The 23,700-nt window shown below is 41.9% G+C and overlaps 1 protein-coding gene across 1 annotated transcript in view; it reads left to right on the top strand.

Moving 5' to 3' along the window:
* The window catches only part of LOC119958326 (mucin-5AC-like), a 63,716-nt gene that overhangs the window by 17,229 nt on the left and 22,787 nt on the right, over positions 1-23,700 (top strand). Inside the window, exons 22-41 of the mRNA XM_038786765.1 lie at positions 599-712; positions 1,680-1,793; positions 2,262-2,375; positions 2,878-2,991; positions 3,446-3,559; positions 4,846-4,959; positions 8,207-8,320; positions 8,791-8,904; positions 9,405-9,518; positions 9,989-10,102; positions 11,949-12,062; positions 12,531-12,644; positions 13,411-13,524; positions 13,994-14,107; positions 14,638-14,751; positions 16,188-16,301; positions 17,785-17,898; positions 19,338-19,451; positions 20,890-21,003; positions 21,446-21,547. Of these exons, the coding sequence (XP_038642693.1) occupies positions 599-712; positions 1,680-1,793; positions 2,262-2,375; positions 2,878-2,991; positions 3,446-3,559; positions 4,846-4,959; positions 8,207-8,320; positions 8,791-8,904; positions 9,405-9,518; positions 9,989-10,102; positions 11,949-12,062; positions 12,531-12,644; positions 13,411-13,524; positions 13,994-14,107; positions 14,638-14,751; positions 16,188-16,301; positions 17,785-17,898; positions 19,338-19,451; positions 20,890-21,003; positions 21,446-21,547 (2,268 nt within the window). The remainder of the gene's footprint in view (positions 1-598; positions 713-1,679; positions 1,794-2,261; positions 2,376-2,877; positions 2,992-3,445; positions 3,560-4,845; positions 4,960-8,206; positions 8,321-8,790; positions 8,905-9,404; positions 9,519-9,988; positions 10,103-11,948; positions 12,063-12,530; positions 12,645-13,410; positions 13,525-13,993; positions 14,108-14,637; positions 14,752-16,187; positions 16,302-17,784; positions 17,899-19,337; positions 19,452-20,889; positions 21,004-21,445; positions 21,548-23,700) is intronic.

Raw genomic sequence — 23,700 nt, 5'->3', positions numbered from 1 at the left:
GCACTGAATCCTCCAAAACATTTCACAATTTTCTGATGTCTGATTGGGGTAAGAGGATAAAAACCTCCTTTTGCCGATAAACAGCTGTCGAGCTCATTAAGTGGGGAGACTTTGCTCCACTTAACAGATTACCTGAAAGATGGCATGTGTTAAGGAATGGGTTAAGAAACATTCTAAGATGTCTCATGGATGTTATTTATCCAACAATTGACACTGATATGTAAAGGAGTTGCACGTGGCTCTTGCAGCATGTGATATGGTGATAGAGTTTTGTACAGGAGTGGGTTCAAGGAAAATAAAGGTGTTTGTGAAAAGGGGCAGAACTCTTTACTCAACATCAGCCAGAGGCTAACATCTGTGCCAGTGAAGCATTCCCTCAGTGCGGTACTGACAGTGCCAGCCTAGACATGGGATCAAACTCTGACTGGTTCTTTAGTTTGAGTCTGGATCAATCTTCGCGAAAGATTCTTCACTTTCCATTTGTAGTTGAGCAGCCACACAGTTTAATAGGATGAGATTGTGATGGGGAAACAGGGTGAAGTAAATAAACAAAAACTATTCAAGAGAAATCTGACATAATTAACTTGATATTAAACAGAAATGACTTCAACTGGACTGGAATCAACAAGCGAATCAAATTCAACAGACACACCAGCAGCAACCAGCAGCCCAAATCTTTCCACAACATCCACTGGACCCTGGACAACAGAAGGTAAATGACAGTCATTGTGACCTATTGTTTCAACATCAAACTAAATATTCTCTGAGCAGTTGGTACACGAACAGGAAAGATGTTTGTATGAAATGGTGAACTGAATTGTCACATTAGTGGGGCAGTGACAGTCTCCAAAATGGCCGCTGCCTGCCTTTGCCACTGAGACCAGTCTGGCTGCTCCTGCATCTGAACGGTATTTGGCAACGCCAATTAGGCACAGGAGTCAGCTCCCGCCCAATCAGAGCACTTACATTTAAACATAGTTGCGAATGGGGGAGAGGGTTCAGGGGCACGAAAGGGACCCGGAATTCACCAAGCTGCCAGCTTGCTGATCCAACTCTGAAATTACTCTCTGAGAATTTGGTGGACGGACATTGAAGGTGTCTGCCTGAAGTTCCTCCCTTCACAATTTGAAGAGTCTGTGACAGGTTGCTGGGAACCAGCTGAAATATCAGAGGGTGGAACTCCATGAAGAACAGTCACTGTTTTAATGTCGTGAAACACAACATCCAATTTATACACAATAGGACCAATCAAAATGCAAGAATCCTCCGACCAGATTGTCTGTTTCAGTGATGTTGGTTGAAGGATAAATAATAAATCTCAAAATTGGGGGAACTCTCCCGCTCCTTTCCAAATGTGTTGTCAGATCCATTACTGACACCGAAGAGGGCAGACTGGGCTCCACTTAACATCTTAGCTGAAAGTTGGCATCTGTGCCAGTGAAGCATTCCCTCAGTGCGGTGCTGACAGTGCCAGCCTAGATATGGGATCAAACTCTGACTGGTTCTTTAGTTTGAGCCTGGATCAATCTTCGCGAAAGATTCTTCACTTTCCATTTGTAATTAACTTTGAGCAGACCGTACAGTTTAATAGAATGAGATTGTGATGGGGAAACAGGTTGAAATAAATTTTAAAAAACTATTCCGTAGATACTTGACACAATTCACTTGACATTAAACAGGAATGACTTCAACTGGCCTGGAATCAACAAGCGAATCAAATTCAACTGACACACCAGCAGCAACCAGCAGCCCAAATCTTTCCACAACATCCACTGGACCCTGGACAACAGAAGGTAAATGACAGTCAATGTGACCTATTGTTTCAACATCAAACTAAATATTCTCTGAGCTGTTGGTAGACAAACAGGAAAGATGTTTGTCTGAAATTTCTCTTTCTTGAATTTTCACACAATCTGAAACTTGTTTAATTTAAACATTTAAAATATCAGAGGGAGGAATATGTTGTGTGTAGTCACTGGTTTATTGTGGTAAAACACAGCAACCAATTTAGGCAGAGGGAGATCGATGAGGAGGTAATGATGACGACCAAAATGAGTTTGATTACTGGAAACTGCAGAGTCAGACTCCCAAACTAACATTTAGATTAAGGAGAAGAGAAGCAGACACACTCTCCCTTTCAAATTGGAAAAAAGTTTTGATCAGATCTCACAGTTTAATAGAACGGAGAATTCTGCTGACAAATTATAAGAGATAAGTATAAAAAATTGTAATCCTGAACGATATAATGTGATATTAAACAGGGACCTCATCAACAGGGCGGCAATCAACTGGACAATCAACATCAACTGACACAACAACATTAACCAGCAGTCCAGATGTTTCCACCAAATCTACTGGAGCCTCAACATCAGGAGGTAAATGGCAGACATTGTGATCTATTGTGTTGGATTTTTTTTATCGTCAGTGAGGGTGTGAACAGGTGCAGGTGCAATTTTAAACTGGTGTTCCCGGGGAACGGCACTGAATCCACCAAAACATTTCGCAATTTTCAGATGGCCTGTAGGGGTAAGAGGATGGAAACCGCACTTTTTGCCCATTAACGGCTCATTGAGCTCATTCAGACAGGAGACTGGGCTCCACTTAACATCTTACCTGAGATATGGCATCTGTGCCAGTGAAGCATTCCCTCAGTGCGGTACTGACAGTGCCAGCCTAGATATGGGATCAAACTCTGACTGGTTCTTGAGTTTGAGTCTGGATCAATTTAAGTGAAAGATTCTTCACTTTTGATTTGTAACTAACCTTGAGCAGACTGTACAGTTTAATAGGATAAGATTGTGATGGGGAAATATGGTGAAATAAATGATGAAGAACTATTCAGTAGAAACCTGACATCATTAACTTGATATTAAACAGGAATGACCTCAACTGGCCTGGAATCAACAAGCGAATCAAATTCAACTGACACACCAGCAGCAACCAGCAGCCCAAATCTTTCCACAACATCCACTGGATCCTGGATATCAGAAGGTAAATGACAGTCAATGTGACCTATTGTTTCAACATCAAACTAAATATTCTCTCAGCAGTTGGTAGACGAACAGGAAAGATGTTTTTCTGAAATTTCTCTTTCTTGAATTCTAACTCAATCTGTAACTAGTTTTATTTAAACATTTAAAATACCAGATGAAGGAACATATGGGGTGTACTCACTGTTTTAATGTGGCAAAACACAGCAGCCAATTTATGCACAAGAAGATCACTTAGGAGGTAATGATGATCATCTATCGTTGTTTTGATTGCTGGAATCTACAAAGGCAGAATTCTAAACTAACATTTAGATTAAGGAGGGGAGAATCAGACACATCCTTTCCTTTCAATTTAGTTAAAAACAATATGTAACAGAACGGAGAATTTGGCTGACAAACTATTTATTAAGTGTCACAAATTGTAATACTGAACAAACTATTGTTGTATTAAACAGGGACCTCATCAACAGGGCAGCAATCAACTGGACAATCAACATCAACTGACACAACAACATTAACCAGCAGTCCAGATGTTTCCACCAAATCTACTGGAGCCTCAACATCAGGAGGTAAATGGCAGACATTGTGATCTATTGTCTTGGATTTTCTAACATCAGTGGGGGTGTGAACGAGTGCAGGCGCAATTTTAAACTTGTGTTCCCGGAGAACGGCACTGAATCCTCCAAAACATTTCACAATTTTCTGATGTCTGATTGGGGTAAGAGGATAAAAACCCCCTTTTGCCGATAAACAGCTGTCGAGCTCATTAAGTGGGGAGACTGTGCTCCACTTAACAGATTACCTGAAAGATGGCACGTGTTAAGGAATGGGTTAAGAAGCATTCTAAGATGTCTCATTGATGTTATTTATCCAACAATTGACACTGATATGTAAAGGAGTTGCACGTGGCTCTTGCAGCATGTGATATGGTGATAGAGTTTTGTACAGGAGTGGGTTCAAGGAAAATAAAGGTGTTTGTGAAAAGGGGCAGAACTCTTTACTCAACATCAGCCAGAGGCTAACATCTGTGCCAGTGAAGCATTCCCTCAGTGCGGTACTGACAGTGCCAGCCTAGATATGGGATCAAACTCTGACTGGTTCTTTAGTTTGAGTCTGGATCAATCTTCGCGAAAGATTCTTCACTTGCGATTTGTAACTAACTTTGAGCAGCCGTGCAGTTTAATAGGATGAGATTGTGATGGGGAAACAGGGTGAAATAAATATAGAAAAGCTATTCAAAAGAAATCTGACATCATTTACTTGATATTAAACAGAAATGACCTCAACTGGCCTGGAATCAACAAGTGAATCAAGTTCAACTGACACACCAGCAGCAACCAGCAGCCCAAATCTTTCCACAATATCCACTGGACCCTGGACAACAGAAGGTAAATGACAGTCAATGTGACCTATTGTTTCAACATCAAACTAAATATTCTCTGAGCAGTTGGTAGACGAACAGGAAAGATGTTTGTCTGAAATTTCTCTTTCTTGAAGTCTAACACAATCTGTAACTAGTTTTATTTAAACATTTAAAATATCAGATGAAGGAACATTTGGGGTGTAGTCACTGTTTTAATGTGGCAAAACACAGCAGCCAATTTATGCACAGGAAGATCACTTAGGAGGTAATGATGACCATCGATCAAAGTTTTGGGTGATGGGAACTACAAAGTCAGACTCCCAAACTAACATTTAGATTAAGGAGGAGAAATGATGCACACCCTTTCCTTTCGGTTGGAAAAAAGATTTGATCAGATCTCACAGTGTAAAGAACGTGCAATTCTGGTGACAAACTATTTGAAATAAGTGTCAGAAATTGTAATCCAGAACAAACTATTGTTGTATTAAACAGGGACCTCATCAACAGAGCAGCAATCAACTGGACAATCATCATCAACTGACACAACAACATTAACCAGCAGTCCAGATGTTTCCACCAAATCTACTGGAGCCTCAACATCAGGAGGTAAATGACAGACATTGTGACCTATTGTGTTGGACTTTTAATCATCAGTTGATATTACAGCTTAGCTGAAAGATGGCATCTGTGCCAGTGAAGCATTCCCTCAGTGCGGTACTGACAGTGCCAGCCTAGATATGGGATCAAACTCTGATTGGTTCTTTAGTTTAAGTCTGGGTCAATCTGACTGAATCATGGAATGAGAGATTTTACAGTGTGAAAGGAGGCCATTCGGCCCACTGAGTCTGCACCGGCCCTTGGAAAGAGAACCCTACCCAAGCCCACAGCTCCACCTTATCCCCATAACCCAGTAACCCCACCTAAATGTTTAGGACCCCAAGGGCAGTTTAGCATAGACAATCCACCGAATGCACATCTTTGGACTGTGGGAGGAAACCGGAGCACCCGGAGGAAACCCACACAGAAACGGGGAGAACGTGCGGACTCCATACAGACAGTGACCCAGCCGGGAATCGAACCTGGGTCCCTGGCGCTGTGAGGCATCTGTGATAACCACTGTGAAAGATTCTTCACTTGCGATTTGTAACTAACTTTGAGCAGCCACACAGTTTAATAGGATGAGAGTGTGATGGGGAAACAGGGTGAAAAAAATAAAGAAAAACTATTCAGTAGAAACCTGACATCATTAACTTGATATTAAACAGAAATGACCTCAACTGGCCTGGAATCAACAAGCGAATCAAATTCAACTGACACACCAGCAGCAACCAGCAGCCCAAATCTTTCCACAACATCCACTGGACCCTGGACAACAGAAGGTAAATGACAGTCAATGTGACCTATTGTTTCAACATCAAACTAAATATTCTCTGAGCTGTTGGTAGACGAACAGGAAAGATGTCTGTCTGAAATTTCTCTTTCTTGAATTTTCACATAATTTGTAACCGGTTTAAATTAAACATTAAAAACATAAGATGAAGGAAAATATGGGGTGTAATCACCATTTAAATGTGGCAAAACAGTGTAGCCAATTTGGGCACAGGAAGATCACATGGGAGGTAATGATAACCATCTAACAGAGTTTCGTGTGTTGGGAACTGCAGAGTCAGACTCCCAAACTAACATTTAGATTAAGGAGGAGAAAATTATGCACACCCTTTCCTATTGATTGGAAAAAAGATTTGATCAGAAAGAACGTGCAATTCTGCTGACAAACTATTTGAAATAAGTGTCAGAAATTGTAATCCTGAACGAACTATTGTTGTATTAAACAGGGACCTCATCAACAGGGCAGCAATCAACTGGACAATCAACATCAACTGACACAACAACATTAACCAGCAGTCCAGATGTTTCCACCAAATCTACGGGAGCCTCAACATCTGGAGGTAAATGGCAGACATTGTGATCTATTGTGTTGGATTTTCTAACATCAGTGGGGGTGTGAACGAGTGCAGGTGCAATTTTAAACTTGTGTTCCCGGGGAACGGCACTGAATCCTCCAAAACATTTCACAATTTTCTGATGTCTGATTGGGGTAAGAGGATAAAAACCCCCTTTTGCCGATAAACAGCTGTCGAGGTCATTAAGTGGGGAGACTGTGCTCCACTTAACAGATTACCTGAAAGATGGCATGTGTTAAGGAATGGGTTAAGAAACATTCTAAGATGTCTCATTAATGTTATTTATCCAACAATTGACACTGATATGTAAAGGAGTTGCACGTGGCTCTTGCAGCATGTGATATGGTGATAGAATTTTGTACAGGAGTGCGTTCAAGGAAAATAAAGGTGTTTGTGAAAAGGGGCAGAACTCTTTACTCAACATCAGCCAGAGGCTAACATCTGTGCCAGTGAAGCATTCCCTCAGTGCGGTACTGACAGTGCCAGCCTAGATATGGGATCAAACTCTGATTGGTTCTTTAGTTTGAGTCTGGATCAATCTTCGCGAAAGATTCTTCACTTGCGATTTGTAACTAACTTTGAGCAGCCATACAGTTTAATAGGATGAGATTGTGATGGGGAAACAGGGTGAAATAAATAAAGAAAAGCTATTCAAAAGAAATCTGACATCATTAACTTGACATTAAACAGAAATGACCTCAACTGGCCTGGAATCAACAAGTGAATCAAATTCAACTGACACACCAGCAGCAACCAGCAGCCCAAATCTTTCCACAACACCCACTGGACCCTGGACAACAGAAGGTAAATGACAGTCAATGTGACCTATTGTTTCAACATCAAACTAAATATTCTCTCAGCAGTTGGTCGACGAACAGGAAAGATGTTGGTTTAAAATTTATCTTTCCTGAATTCTAACACAATCTGAAACTACTTTACGATTAAACAGTTAAAATATCAGAGCAGGGAATATGTAGAGAGGAGTCACTGTTTAAATGTGGCAAAATACAGCGACCAATTTAGGCACAGAACGATCGATGAGGAGCTAATGATGACCATCGAACAGAGTTTCGATTGGTGGAAACTGCAGAGTCAGACTCCCAAACTAACATTTAGATTAAGGAAGGGAGAACCATACACATTCTTCCCTTTTGATTTTGAAAAAACATTTGGTCAGATCTCACAGTGTAACAGAGCGGAGAATTCAGCTGGCAAACTCTTTGAAATACGTGTCAGAAATTGTAATCTTGAACAAACTATTGTTGTATTAAACAGGGACCTCATCAACAGGGCAGCAATCAACTGGACAATCAACATCAACTGACACAACAACATTTACCAGCAGTCCTGATGTTTCAACCAAATCTACAGGAGCCTCAACATCAGGAGGTAAATGGCAGACATTGTGATCTATTGTGTTGGATTTCTTATCGTCAGTGGGGCTGTGAACAGGTGCAGTCGGAATTTTAAACTGGTGTTCCCAGGGAACGGCACTGAATCCTCCAAAACATTTCGCAATTTTCAGATGGCCTGTCGGGGTAAGAGGATGGAAAATCCACTTTTTGCCGATTAACGGCCCATTGAGCTCATTCAGACGGGAGACTGGGATCCACTTAACATCTCACCTGAGATATGGCATCTGTGCCAGTGAAGCATTCCCTCAGTGCGGTACTGACAGTGCCAGCCTAGATATGGGCTCAAACTCTGACTGGTTCTTGAGTTTGAGTCTGGATCAATTTAAGTGAAAGATTTTTCACTTTTGATTTGTAACTAATTTTGAGCAGACTGTGCAGTTTAATAGGATGAGATTGTGATGGGGAAACAGGGTGAAATTAATAAAGAAAAAACATTCAGTAGAAACCTGACATCATTAATTTGATATTAAACAGAAATGACTTCAACTGGCCTGGAATCAACAAGCGAATCAAATTCAACTGACACACCAGCAGCAACCAGCAGCCCAAATCTTTCCACAACACCCACTGGACCCTGGACAACAGAAGGTAAATGACAGTCAATGTGACCTATTGTTTCAACATCAAACTAAATATTCTCTGAGCTGTTGGTAGACTAACAGGAAAGATGTTTGTTTCAAATTCATCTTTCCTGAATTCTAACACAATCTGAAACTACTTTACGATTAAACAGTTAAAATATCAGAGCAGGGAATATGTAGAGAGGAGTCACTGTTTAAAGTGGCAAAATACAGCGGCCAAATTAGGCACAGAACGATCGATGAGGAGCTAATGATGACCATCGAACAGAGTTTCGATTGGTGGAAACTGCAGAGTCAGACTCCCAAACTAACATTTAGATTAAGGAAGGGAGAACCATACACATTCTTCCCTTTTGATTTTGAAAAAACATTTGGTCAGATCTCACAGTGTAACAGAGCGGAGAATTCAGCTGACAAACTCTTTGAAATACGTGTCAGAAATTGTAATCTTGAACAAACTATTGTTGTATTAAACAGGGACCTCATCAACAGGGCAGCAATCAACTGGACAATCAACATCAACTGACACAACAACATTAACCAGCAGTCCAGATGTTTCCACCAAATCTACTGGAGCCTCAACATCAGGAGGTAAATGGCAGACATTGTGATCTATTGTGTTGGATTTCTTATCGTCAGTGGGGGCGTGAACAGGTGCAGTCGGAATTTTAAACTGGTGTTCCCGGGGTACGGCACTGAATCCTCCAAAACATTTCGCAATTTTCAGATGGCCCATAGGGGTAAGAGGATGGAAAATCCACTTTTTGCCCATTAATGGCCCATTGAGCTCATTCAGACGGGAGACTGGGATCCACTTAACATCTCACCTGAGATATGGCATCTGTGCCAGTGAAGCACTCCCTCAGTGCGGTACTGGCAGTGCCAGCCTAGATATGGGCTCAAACTCTGACTGGTTCTTGAGTTTGAGTCTGGATCAATTTAAGTGAAAGATTTTTCACTTTTGATTTGTAACTAATTTTGAGCAGACTGTGCAGTTTAATAGGATGAGATTGTGATGGGGAAACAGGGTGAAATTAATAAAGAAAAAACATTCAGTAGAAACCTGACATCATTAATTTGATATTAAACAGAAATGACTTCAACTGGCCTGGAATCAACAAGCGAATCAAATTCAACTGACACACCAGCAGCAACCAGCAGCCCAAATCTTTCCACAACATCCACTGGACCCTGGACAACAGAAGGTAAATGATAGTCAATGTGACCTATTGTTTCAACATCAAACTAAATATTCTCTCAGCAGTTGGTAGACGAACAGGAAAGATGTTTGTCTGAAATTTCTCTTTCTTGAATTCTAACTCAATCTGAAACTGGTTCAATTTAAACATTTAAAATATCAGATGAAGGAACATATGGGGTGCAGTCACTGTTTAAATGTGGCAAAACACAGCAGCCAATTTATGCACAGGAAGATTACTTAGGAGGTAATGATGACCATCGAACAAAGGTTTGGGTGATGGGAACTACAGAGTCAGACTCCCAAACTAACATTTAGATTTAGGAGGGGAGGATGTCACACATTCTTCCCTTTCGATTTGGAATAAAGATTTGATCAGATCTCACCGTGTAATAGAACGAGCAATTCCGCTGACAAACTATTTGACATAAGTGTCAGAAATCGTAATCTTGAACGAACTATTGTTGTATTAAACAGGGACCTCATCAACAGGGCAGCAATCAACTGGACAATCAACATCAACTGACACAACAACATTAACCAGCAGTCCTGATGTTTCCACAAAATCTACTGGAGCCTCAACATCAGGAGGTAAATGGCAGACATTGTCATCTATGTGGTTGGATTTAGCAACGTCAGTGGGGGCATGAACGAGTGCAGCCGCAATTTTAAACTTCTGTTCCCGGAAAAAGGCACTGGATCCTTCAACACATTTAGATTAAGGAGGGGAAAATCATACACACACTCCCCGTTCGATTTGGAAAAAACATTTGATCAGGTCTCACAGTGTAACAGAACGGAGAATTTGGCTGACAAACTGTTTGAAATAAGTGTCACAAATTGTAATCTTGAACAAACTATTGTTGTATTAAACAGGGACCTCATCAACAGAGCAGCAATCAACTGGACAATCATCATCAACTGACACATCAACATTAACCAGCAGTCCAGATGTTTCCACCAAATCTACTGGAGCCTCAACATCAGGAGGTAAATGGCAGACATTGTGATCTACTCGTTGGACTTTTAATCATTAGTTGATATTACATCTTACCTGAAAGATGGCATCTGTGCCAGTGAAGCATTCCCTCAGTGCGATACTGACAGTGCCAGCCTAGATATGGGATCAAACACTGATTGGTTCTTCAGTTTACGTCTGGGTCAATCTTTTTTTTTATAAATGTTTTTATTCAGTTTTCATATTTTATATTGAACAAATTACAAATTGTTAGGAGAGAAAAAGAACAAAAAAAACAAACAAACACGCAAAAATTAACATACATATTTACAGGTAAGCATCTTCGTAGTAGTAACTGCGCCCGCCCCCCCCCCCCCCCCCCCCCCCCCCCCCTCAACATGTTTATTTAGTTTGGTTTTGGGCCTTAGCTAGCCATCGAACCCCCGTACCGAACCTGTAGCCCCCCCCCCTCCCGCTACCTTCCCCAGACTATTCTTCCTCTTGTACATTGGCCACAAATAGGTCCCGGAACAGTTGCATGAATGGCTCCCACGTTCTGTGGAAGCCGTCGTCCGACCCTCGGATGGCAAATTTGATTTTCTCCATTTGGAGAGATTCCGAGAGGTCGGACAGCCAGTCCGCAGCTCTGGGCGGTGCTGCTGACCGCCAGCCAAACAGGATTCTACGGCGGGCGATCAGGGAGGCAAAGGCAAGGGCGTCCGCCCTCCTCCCCAGGAATAGATCTGGCTGTTCTGAAACCCCGAAGACCGCCACTATCGGGCATGGCTCCACCCTCACTCCCACCACTTTGGACATAACCTCGAAGAAGGCTGTCCAGTACTCCACGAGTCTGGGGCAAGACCAGAACATGTGGGCGTGGTTGGCCGGGCCTCTTTGGCACCGTTCACATCTGTCTTCTACCTCCGGGAAGAACCTACTCATACGGGTTCTTGTTAAGTGGGCTCTATGTACCACTTTTAGTACGTCTGGGTCAATCTAACTGAATCATACAATCAGAGATTTTACAGTGTAAAAGGAGGCCATTCGGCCCACTGAGTCTGCACCGGCCCTTAGAAAGAGAACCCTACCCAATCCCACAGCTCCACCTTATCCCCATAACCCAGGAACCCCACCTAAACGTTTAGGACCCCAAGGGCAGTTTAGTATAGACAATCCACCGAATGCACATCTTTGGACTGTGGGAGGAAACCGGAGCACCCGGAGGAAACCCACGCAGAAACGGGGAGAACGTGTGGACTCCACACAGACAGTGATCCAAGCCGGGAATCGAACCTGGGACCCTGGCGCTGTGAGGCATCTGTGATAACCACTGTGAAAGATTCTTCACTTGTGATTTGTAACTAACTTTGAGCAGCCACACAGTTTAATAGGATGAGATTGTGATGGGGAAACAGGGTGAAATGAATAAAGAAAAACTATTCAGCAGAAACATGACATCATTAACTTGATATTAAACAGAAATGACTTCAACTGGCCTGGAATCAACAAGCGAATCAAATTCAACTGACACACCAGCAGCAACCAGCAGCCCAAATCTTTCCACAACATCCACTGGACCCTGGACAACAGAAGGTAAATGGCAGTCAATGTGACCTATTGTTTCAACATCAAACTAAATATTCTCTGAGCTGTTGGTAGACGAACAGGAAAGATGTCTGTCTGAAATTTCTCTTTCTTGAATTTTCACACAATCTGTAACTGGTTTAAATTAAACATTAAAAATATAAGATGAAGGAACATATGGGGTGTAATCACCATTTAAATGTGGCAAAACACTGTAGCCAATTTGGGCACAGAAAGATCACATGGGAGGTAATGATAACCATCTAACAGAGTTTCGAGTGTTGGGAACTGCAGAGTCAGACTCCCAAACTAACATTTAGATTAAGGAGGAGAAAATGATGCACACCCTTTCCTTTCGAGTGGAAAAAAGATTTGATCAGATCTCACAGTGTAAAGAACGTGCAATTCTGCTGACAAACTATTTGAAATAAGTGTCATAAATCGTAATTCTGAACGAACTATTGTTGTGTTGAACAGGGACCTCATCAACAGGGCAGCAATCAACTGGACAATCAACATCAACTGACACAACACCATTAACCAGCAGTCCAGATGTTTCCACCAAATCTACTGGAGCCTCAACATCAGGAGGTAAATGGCAGACATTCTGATCCATTGTGTTGGATATTTTATCATCGTTGATGGTGTGAATGGGTGTAGGCGCAATTTTAAACTGGTGTTCCTGGATTCCCCAAAACATTTTGCAATTTTCAGATGGCTCATTGGGGTAAGAGGATGGAAAACACACTTTTGCCGATTAATGGCCCATTGAGCTCATTAAGACGGGAGACTGGGATCCACTTAACATCTTACCTGAGATATGGCATCTGTGCCAGTGAAGCACTCCCTCAGTGCACAAGAGGATGTTTGTCTGCATCTTCGTCATTTGAGGGGTGAAATGGCATTGGGACAAGTGTGGGCATTGACTTGGTGTGAATGGCCATTTTGTGATATCAATATTCTCCTGGTCCTTTGGTGAACTCCATTGTCACAATGGTGGGGCAGTGACAGCCCCCAAAATGGCCGCTGCCTCCTTTTCCCACTATGTCTAGTCTGGCTGCTCCCCCATCCGAGCGGTATTTGGCAACGATAATTGGGCACAGGGATCAGCTCCCGCCCAATCAGAGCATTGTCATTGAAAAATAGTTCTGAAGGGGGGAGATGGTTCAGGGGCACGAACGGGACCTGGAATTCACCAAGGTGTCAGTTTCCTGATACAACACTGACATTACTGTCTGAGAATCTTGAACAGACCGTACAGTTTAACAGGATGAGATTGTGATGGGGAAACAGGGTGAAATAAATATGGAAAATCTATTCAAGAGAAACCTGACATAATTAACTTAACATTAAACAGGAATGACCTCAACTGGCCTGGAATCAACAAGCGAATCAAATTCAACTGACACACCAGCAGCAACCAGCAGCCCAAATCTTTCCACAACATCCACTGGACCCTGGACAACAGAAGGTAAATGACAGTCAATGTGACCTATTGTTTCAACATCAAACTAAATATTCTCTGAGCTGTTGGTAGACAAACAGGAAAGATGTTTGTCTGATATTCTCTTTCTTGAATTTTCACACAATCTGTAACTAGTTTGATTTAAACATTTAAAATATCAGAGGGAGGATTATGTTGTGTGTCGTCACTGGTTTAATGTGGCAAAACACAGCAGCCAATTTACGCACAGGAAGATCACTGAAGAGGTAATGATGACGACCAAAATGATTTTGAATACTGGAAACTGCAAAAGTCAGACTCCCAAACTAATATTTAGATTAAGGAGGGGAGAATCATACACACTCTCCCTAATCGATTTGGAAAAAAAATTTGAACAGATCTCACAGAGTAACAGAACGGAGAATTCAGCTGAAAAACTATTTGAAATAATTAACAAAAATTGTAATCCAGAACAAACTATTGTTGTATTAAACAGGGACCTCATCAACAGGGCAGCAATCAACTGGACAATCAACATCAACTGACACAACAACATTAACCAGCAGTCCAGATGTTTCCACCAAAACTACTGGAGCCTCAACATCAGGAGGTAAATGGCAGACAATGTGATCTTTTGTGGTGGATTTTCTATCAGCAGTTGACATAACATCTCAGTTGAAAGATGGCATCTGTGCCAGTGAAGCATTCCCTCAGTGCGGTACTGATAGTGCCAGCCTAGATATGGGCTGAAACTCTGACTGGTTCTTTAGTTTGAGTCTGGCTCAATCTAAGTTTGTAATAACAATCTACATTAAACAGTTAAAATTTCAGCGGGAGGAATAGGTGGATTGTGATCACTGTTTTGACATGGCAAAACACAGCAGCCAATTTAGGCACAGGAAGATCACTTTGCTTGTAATGATCAGCGACATAGTTTGTAATGCTGGGAACTGGTAAAGGCAGCCTGCCAAACTAACATTTAGATTAAGGGGAGAATTATTCACACCCTTCCCTATCGATTTGGAAAAAAACATTTGATCAGATCTCACCGTGGAATAGAAAGGGCAATTCTGCTGATAAACTATTTGAAATAAGTGTCACAAATTTTAATCCTGAACAAACTATTGTTGTATTAAACAGGGACCTCATCAACAGGGCAGCAATCAACTGGACAATCAACATCAACTGACACAACAACATTAACCAGCAGTCCAGATGTTTCCACCAAATCTACTAGAGCCACAACATCAGGAGGTAAATGGCAGATATTGTGATTTATTGTGTTGGATTTTCTAACGTCAGTGGGGCTGTGAATGGGTGCAGGTACAATTTTAACCTTGTGTTCCCGGAAAAGGCACTGGATCCTTCAAAACATTTTGCAATTTTCAGATGGCCTATAGGGGTAAGAGGATGGAAAATCCACTTTTGCCGATTAACGGCCCATTGAGCTCATTAAGAGGGTAGACTGGGCTCCACTTAATATCTTAGCTGAAAGATGGCATCTGTGCCAGTGAAGCATTCCCTCAGTGCGGTACTGACAGTGCCAGCCTAGATATGGGATCAAACTCTGACTGGTTCTTTAGTTTGAGTCTGGATCAATGCAAGTGAAAGATTCTTCACTCTCCATTTGTAACTAACTTTGTGCAGACCTTACAGTTTAATAGGATGAGATTGTGATGTGGAAACAGTGTGAAATGATTAACGACAAACAATGCAGGAGACACCGGACACAATTGTTAGAATGTATTCTGAGAGATATCTACAGGCATTTAGACAGGCAAGGGCTAATTAGGGAAAGTCAGCCTGACTTTATAAGGGGAAAGTCATGTCTCACCAATTTGATTGAGTTTTTAGAAGGGGTAACCAAGAAGGTAGATGAGGTCAGTGCAGTCAACGTTGTCTACATGGACAAGGCCTTTGACAAGGTTGGTTGTTGCAAAAGGTTAAATCTCACGGAATCCAGGGTGAGGTAGCCAATTGGATACAGAATTGGCTCGGCGACCAAAGCCAAAGGGTGATTGTGGAGGGTTGCTTTTCAAATTGGAGGCCTGTGACCAGCGACGTGCCTCAGGGATCGGTGCTGGGTCCATTGTTATTTGTTATATATTTAAATGATTTGGATGAGAATGTAGGAAGCATGGTTAGTAAGTTAGTTTTTTGGCACCAAGATTGGTGGCCTAGTAGTTGGTAAAGAAAAAGATTGCAACGGGATCTTGACCAAATTAAATGACACTCAATGTGACTGATTGTTTCAACATCAAACGGTCAATATTCTCTGAGCTGTTGGTAGATGAACAGGAAAGATGTTTGTCTGAAAATTCTCTTTCTTGAATTCTAACACAATCTGAAACTAGTTTATGTTAAACATTTAAAATATCAGATGAAGGAACATATGGGGTGTAGTCACTGTTTTAATGTGGAAAAACACAGCAGCCAATTTACACACGAAGATCACTTAGGAGGTAATGATGACCATCGAACAGAGTTTCCAACTGCTGGAAACAGCAAAGTCAGACTCCCAAACTAACATTTAGATTAAGGAGGGGAGAATCAAACACACTTCTCCCTTTCAAATTGGAAAAAAATTTTGTTCAGATCTCACAGTTTAATAGAACGGAGAATTCTGCTGACAAACTATTTGAAATAAGTATCAAAAATTGTAATCTTGAACAAACTATTGTATTAAACAGGGACCTCATCAACAAGGCAGCAATCAACTGGACAATCAACATCAACTGACACAACAACATTAACCAGCCGTCCAGGTGTTTCTACCAAATCTACTAGAGCCACAACACCAGGAGGTAAATGGCAGACATTGTGATCTATTGTGTTGGATTTTCTAACATCAGTGGGGCTGTGAACGGGTGCAGGTACAATTTTAACCTTGTGTTCCCGGAAAATGGCACTGGATCCTTCAAAACATTTTGCAATTTTCAGACGGCCTGTAGGGGTAAGAGGATGGAAAATCTACTTTTGCCGATTAACGGCCCATTGAGCTCATTAAGAGGGTAGACTGGGCTCCACTTAATATCTTAGCTGAAAGATGGCATCTGTGCCAGTGAAGCATTCCCTCAGTGCGGTACTGACAGTGCCAGCCTAGATATGGGATCAAACTCTGATTGGTTCTTTAGTTTGAGTCTGGATCAATGCAAGTGAAAGGTTCTTCACTTTCCATTTGTAACTAACTTTGTGCAGACCTTACAGTTTAATAGGATGAGATTGTGATGTGGAAACAGTGTGAAATGATTAACGACAAACAATGCAGGAGACACCGGACACAATTGTTGGAATGTATACTGAGAGATATCTACAGGCATTTAGACAGGCAAGGGCTAATTAGGGAAAGTCAGCATGGCTTTATAAGGGGAAAGTCATGTCTCACCAATTTGATTGAGTTTTTAGAAGGGGTAACCAAGAAGGTAGATGAGGTCAGTGCAGTCAACGTTGTCTACATGGACAAGGCCTTTGACAAGGTTGGTTGTTGCAAAAGGTTAAATCTCACGCAATCCAGGGTGAGGTAGCCAATTGGATACAGAATTGGCTTGGCGACCGAAGCCAAAGGGTGATTGTGGAGGGTTGCTTTTCAAACTGGAGGCCTGTGACCAGCGATGTGCCTCAGGGATCGGTGCTGGGTCCATTGTTATTTGTTATATATTTAAATGATTTGGATGAGAATGTAGGAAGCATGGTTAGTAAGTTAGCATGTGGCACCAAGATTGGTGGCCTAGTGGTTGGTAAAGAAAAAGATTGCAACGGGATCTTGACCAATTGGGCCATTGGGCCGATGAATGGCAGATGGAGTTTAATTTGGAAAAATTAAATGACACTCAATGTGACTGATTGTTTCAACATCAAACGGTCAATATTCTCTGAGCTGTTGGTAGACGAACAGGAAAGATGTTTGTCTGAAATTTCTCTTTCTTGAATTCTAACACAATCTGAAACTAGTTTACGTTAAACATTTAAAATATCAGATGAAGGAACATATGGGGTGTAGTCACTGTTTTAATGTGGAAAAACACAGCAGCCAATTTACACACGAAGATCACTTAGGAGGTAATGATGACCATCGAACAGAGTTTCCAACTGCTGGAAACAGCAAAGTCAGACTCCCAAACTAACATTTAGATTAAGGAGGGGAGAATCAAACACACTTCTCCCTTTCAAATTGGAAAAAAATTTTGTTCAGATCTCACAGTTTAATAGAACGGAGAATTCTGCTGACAAACTATTTGAAATAAGTATCAAAAATTGTAATCTTGAACAAACTATTGTATTAAACAGGGACCTCATCAACAAGGCAGCAATCAACTGGACAATCAACATCAACTGACACAACAACATTAACCAGCCGTCCAGGTGTTTCTACCAAATCTACTAGAGCCACAACATCAGGAGGTAAATGGCAGACATTGTGATCTATTGTGTTGGATTTTCTAACGTCAGTGGGGCTGTGAACGGCTGCAGGTACAATTTTAACCTTGTGTTCCCGGAAAATGGCACTGGATCCTTCAAAACATTTTGCAATTTTCAGATGGCCTGTAGGGGTAAGAGGATGGAAAATCCACTTTTGCCGATTAACGGCCCATTGAGCTCATTAAGAGGGTAGACTGGGCTCCACTTAATATCTTAGCTGAAAGATGGCATCTGTGCCAGTGAAGCATTCCCTCAGTGCGGTACTGACAGTGCCAGCCTAGATATGGGATCAAACTCTGACTGGTTCTTTAGTTTGAGTCTGGATCAATGCAAGTGAAAAATTCTTCACTTTCCATTTGTAACTAACTTTGTGCAGACCTTACAGTTTAATAGGATGAGATTGTGATGTGGAAACAGTGTGAAATGATTAACGACAAACAATGCAGGAGAAACCGGACACAATTGTTAGAATGTATACTGAGAGATATCTGCAGGCATTTAGACAGGCAAGGGCTAATTAGGGAAAGTCAGCATGACTTTATAAGGGGAAAGTCATGTCTCACCAATTTGATTGAGTTTTTAGAAGGGGTAACCAAGAAGGTAGATGAGGTCAGTGCAGTCAACGTTGTCTACATGGACAAGGCCTTTGACAAGGTTGATTGTTGCAAAAGGTTAAATCTCACGGAATCCAGGGTGAGGTAGCCAATTGGATACAGAATTGGCTCGGCGACCAAAGCCAAAGGGTGATTGTGGAGGGTTGCTTTTCAAACTGGAGGCCTGTGACCAGCGATGTGCCTCAGGGATCGGTGCTGGGTCCATTGTTATTTGTTATATATTTAAATGATTTGGATGAGAATGTAGGAAGCATGGTTAGTAAGTTAGTTTTTTGGCACCAAGATTGGTGGCCTAGTAGTTGGTAAAGAAAAAGATTGCAACGGGATCTTGACCAAATTAAATGACACTCAATGTGACTGATTGTTTCAACATCAAACGGTCAATATTCTCTGAGCTGTTGGTAGACGAACAGGAAAGATGTTTGTCTGAAATTTCTCTTTCTTGAATTCTAACACAATCTGAAACTAGTTTACGTTAAACATTTAAAATATCAGATGAAGGAACATATGGGGTGTAGTCACTGTTTTAATGTGGAAAAACACAGCAGCCAATTTACACACAGGAAGATCACTTAGGAGGTAATGATGACCATCGAACAGAGTTTCCAACTGCTGGAAACAGCAAAGTCAGACTCCCAAACTAACATTTAGATTAAGGAGGGGAGAATCAAACACACTTCTCCCTTTCAAATTGGAAAAAAATTTTGTTCAGATCTCACAGTTTAATAGAACGGAGAATTCTGCTGACAAACTATTTGAAATAAGTATCAAAAATTGTAATCTTGAACAAACTATTGTATTAAACAGGGACCTCATCAACAAGGCAGAAATCAACTGGACATTCAACATCAACTGACACAACAACATTAACCAGCCGTCCAGGTGTTTCTACCAAATCTACTGGAGCCACAACACCAGGAGGTAAATGGCAGACATTGTGATCTATTGTGTTGGATTTTCTAACGTCAGTGGGGCTGTGAACGGGTGCAGGTACAATTTTAACCTTGTGTTCCCGGAAAACGGCACTGGATCCTTCAAAACATTTTGCAATTTTCAGATGGCCTGTAGGGGTAAGAGGATGGAAAATCCACTTTTGCCGATTAACGGCCCATTGAGCTCATTAAGAGGGTAGACTGGGCTCCACTTAATATCTTAGCTGAAAGATGGCATCTGTGCCAGTGAAGCATTCCCTCAGTGCGGTACTGACAGTGCCAGCCTAGATATGGGATCAAACTCTGACTGGTTCTTCAGTTTGAGTCTGGATCAATGCAAGTGAAAGGTTCTTCACTTTCCATTTGTAACTAACTTTGTGCAGACTTTACAGTTTAATAGGATGAGATTGTGATGTGGAAACAGTGTGAAATGATTAACGACAAACAATGCAGGAGACACCGGACACAATTGTTAGAATGTATTCTGAGAGATATCTACAGGCATTTAGACAGGCAAGGGCTAATTAGGGAAAGTCAGCCTGGCTTTGTAAGGGGAAAGTCATGTCTCACCAATTTGATTGAGTTTTTAGAAGGGGTAACCAAGAAGGTAGATGAGGTCAGTGCAGTCAACGTTGTCTACATGGACAAGGCCTTTGACAAGGTTGGTTGTTGCAAAAGGTTAAATCTCACGGAATCCAGGGTGAGGTAGCCAATTGGATACAGAATTGGCTTGGCGACCGAAGCCAAAGGGTGATTGTGGAGGGTTGCTTTTCAAATTGGAGGCCTGTGACCAGCGATGTGCCTCAGGGATCGGTGCTGGGTCCACTGTTATTTGTTATATATTTAAATGATTTGGATGAGAATGTAGGAAGCATGGTTAGTAAGTTAGTATGTGGCACCAAGATTGGTGGCATAGTGGTTGGTAAAGAAAAAGATTGCAACGGGATCTTGACCAAATTAAATGACACTCAATGTGACTGATTGTTTCAACATCAAACGGTCAATATTCTCTGAGCTGTTGGTAGACGAACAGGAAAGATGTTTGTCTGAAATTTCTCTTTCTTGAATTCTAACACAATCTGAAACTAGTTTATGTTAAACATTTAAAATATCAGATGAAGGAACATATGGGGTGTAGTCACTGTTTTAATGTGGAAAAACACAGCAGCCAATTTACACACAGGAAGATCACTTAGGAGGTAATGATGACCATCGAACAGAGTTTCCAACTGCTGGAAACAGCAAAGTCAGACTCCCAAACTAACATTTAGATTAAGGAGGGGAGAATCAAACACACTTCTCCCTTTCAAATTGGAAAAAAATTTTGTTCAGATCTCACAGTTTAATAGAACGGAGAATTCTGCTGACAAACTATTTGAAATAAGTATCAAAAATTGTAATCTTGAACAAACTATTGTATTAAACAGGGACCTCATCAACAAGGCAGAAATCAACTGGACAATCAACATCAACTGACACAACAACATTAACCAGCCGTCCAGATGTTTCCACCAAATCTACTAGAGCCACAACACCAGGAGGTAAATGGCAGACATTGTGATCTATTGTGTTGGATTTTCTAACGTCAGTGGGGCTGTGAACGGGTGCAGGTACAATTTTAACCTTGTGTTCCCGGAAAATGGCACTGGATCCATCAAAACATTTTGCAATTTTCAGATGGCCTGTAGGGGCAAGAGGATGGAAAATCCACGTTTGCCGATTAACGGCCCATTGAGCTCATTAAGACGGTAGACTGGGCTCCACTTAATATCTTAGCTGAAAGATGGCATCAGTGCCAGTGAGTTTAGTTACAGTTATTATGTAGGAAATGTGACATCAATTTACATGACAATTGCATGACATAAACAGCTGTCCTGAGGTAATGGTAAATTTAAGGTTTCAACCTATGAAATCCACAGAAGGACAGTCAGTTGTACGAGGCAGTTCCTCCCCGAAGACTTACTCTTTTTGTCTTCTCTTCAGTTAATTTATGTCAAAATGGAGGTTCCTCGGACGGTGTGCAGTGTATTTGCCCAAAGCCATTTTATGGACCATATTGTGAAACAGCATCTCAGTCTGTTCCTGGTAAGTGAGATTTGTTTTATAATTTAGCTGTTGAGGTGTTTCATGATTTAGACTGCCGTGTGTGACTGACATAAGGGACGGGATTCTCTGACCCCCCCCGCCGGGTCGGAGAATCGCTGGGGGCCGGCGTGAATCCGACACCGGATATTCGGCAGGGGCAGGAATCGCGGCGTGCCGGTCGGCGGACCCACCCCCCCCCGGCGATTCTCCGGCCTGCGATGGCCCAAAGTCCCGGTTGCTGTTATGCCAGTCCCGCTGGCGTGAATTAATCAAGGTATTTACCGTCAGGACCAGGCGGCGCGGGCGGGCTCCGGGCTCCGGGGTCCTGGGGGGGCGGCGTGGGTAGGCTCCGGGGTCCTGGGGGGGGGGGGGCGCGGGGCGGTCTGGCCCCGGGAATGTCCCCACGGTGGCCTGGCCCACGATCGGGGCCCACCGATCCACGGGTGGGCCTGTGCCGTGGGTGCACTCTTTCCCCTCCGTGTCGGCCATCAGCCTCCGCAATGGCCGCGCAGAGGTGACCCTCCCCCCCACTCCCCCCCGCGCAGCAACCATGGAGTCCCTTCAGCCCCAGCTGCCGTGGCGACAAAGTCCATTCCCGCCGGCCGGCGGGGCGCCAACCACTCCGGCGCGGGCCTAGCCCCTTCAGGTACGGGCCTGGCCACTAAACGTGCGGCCCGATGTTAATATTCACCCCAATATTAACACAGTAAATATTACACCCCAATATTAACACAGTAAATATTACACCCCGATATTAACACAGGATCAATACATCCCAATATTAACACAGTAAATATCACACCCCAATATTAACACAGTAAATATTACACCCCAATATTAACACAGGATCAATACATCCCAATATTAACACAGTAAATATCACACCCCAATATTAACACAGTAAATATTACACCCCAATATTAACACAGTAAATATTACACCCCAATATTAACACAGTAAATATTACACCCCAATATTAACACAGTAAATATTACACCCCAATAGTAACACAGTAAATATTACACCCCAATAGTAACACAGTAAATATTACACCCCAATATTAACACAGTAAATATTACACCCCAATATTAACACAGTAAATATTACACCCCAATATTAACACAGTAAATATTACACCCCAATATTAACACAGTAAATATTACACCCCAATATTAACACAGTAAATATTACACCCCAATAGTAACACAGTAAATATTACACCCCAATATTAACACAGTAAATATTACACCCCGATATTAACACAGGATCAATACATCCCAATATTAACACAGGAAATATTACACCCCAATATTAACACAGTAAATATTACACCCCAATATTAACACAGTAAATATTACACCCCAATATTAACACAGTAAATATTACACCCCAATATTAACACAGTAAATATTACACCCCAATATTAACACAGGATCAATACATCCCAATATTAACACAGTAAATATCACACCCCAATATTAACACAGTAAATATTACACCCCAATATTAACACAGTAAATATTACACCCCGATATTAACACAGGATCAATACATCCCAATATTAACACAGCAAATATTACACCCAATATTAACACAGTAAATATTACACCCCAATATTAACACAGTAAATATTACACCCCGATATTAACACAGGATCAATACATCCCAATATTAACACAGCAAATATTACACCCAATATTAACACAGTAAATATTACACCCCGATATTAACACAGTAAATATTACACCCTGATATTAACACAGTAAATATTACACCCCAATATTAATACAGTAAATATTACACCCCAATATTAACAGAGGAAATATTACACCCCAATATTAACACAGTAAATATTACACCCCAATATTAACACAGGAAACATTACACTCTGATATTAACACAGTAAACAACTGGCCACTCCCACCAGTCCACACAGCCCTCGCGCTAGCCCCCCCCCAGCCGAGTGTGGTGGTGATGGACACAGTCCGCAGCCACCACACTGGGTTCCCGCATGGCTGAGACCATACGTGAACCGCACCATTGGGAACTCGGCCCATCGGGGAGGGCCTTCAGACAATGCGTTGAGGCTGTCCCAGTGGCGTGCGGCCAGTGGGGCAATGATGCCATTTTGGAGCGGGCGGAGGGTATGAAAC

The sequence above is a fragment of the Scyliorhinus canicula genome, chromosome 29 (assembly GCF_902713615.1).
Source record: "Scyliorhinus canicula chromosome 29, sScyCan1.1, whole genome shotgun sequence".
Classification (NCBI taxonomy): domain Eukaryota; kingdom Metazoa; phylum Chordata; class Chondrichthyes; order Carcharhiniformes; family Scyliorhinidae; genus Scyliorhinus; species Scyliorhinus canicula.
The sequence above is the reverse complement of the archived record's forward strand: the minus strand, read 5'-3'. Positions and strand labels throughout refer to the sequence as shown.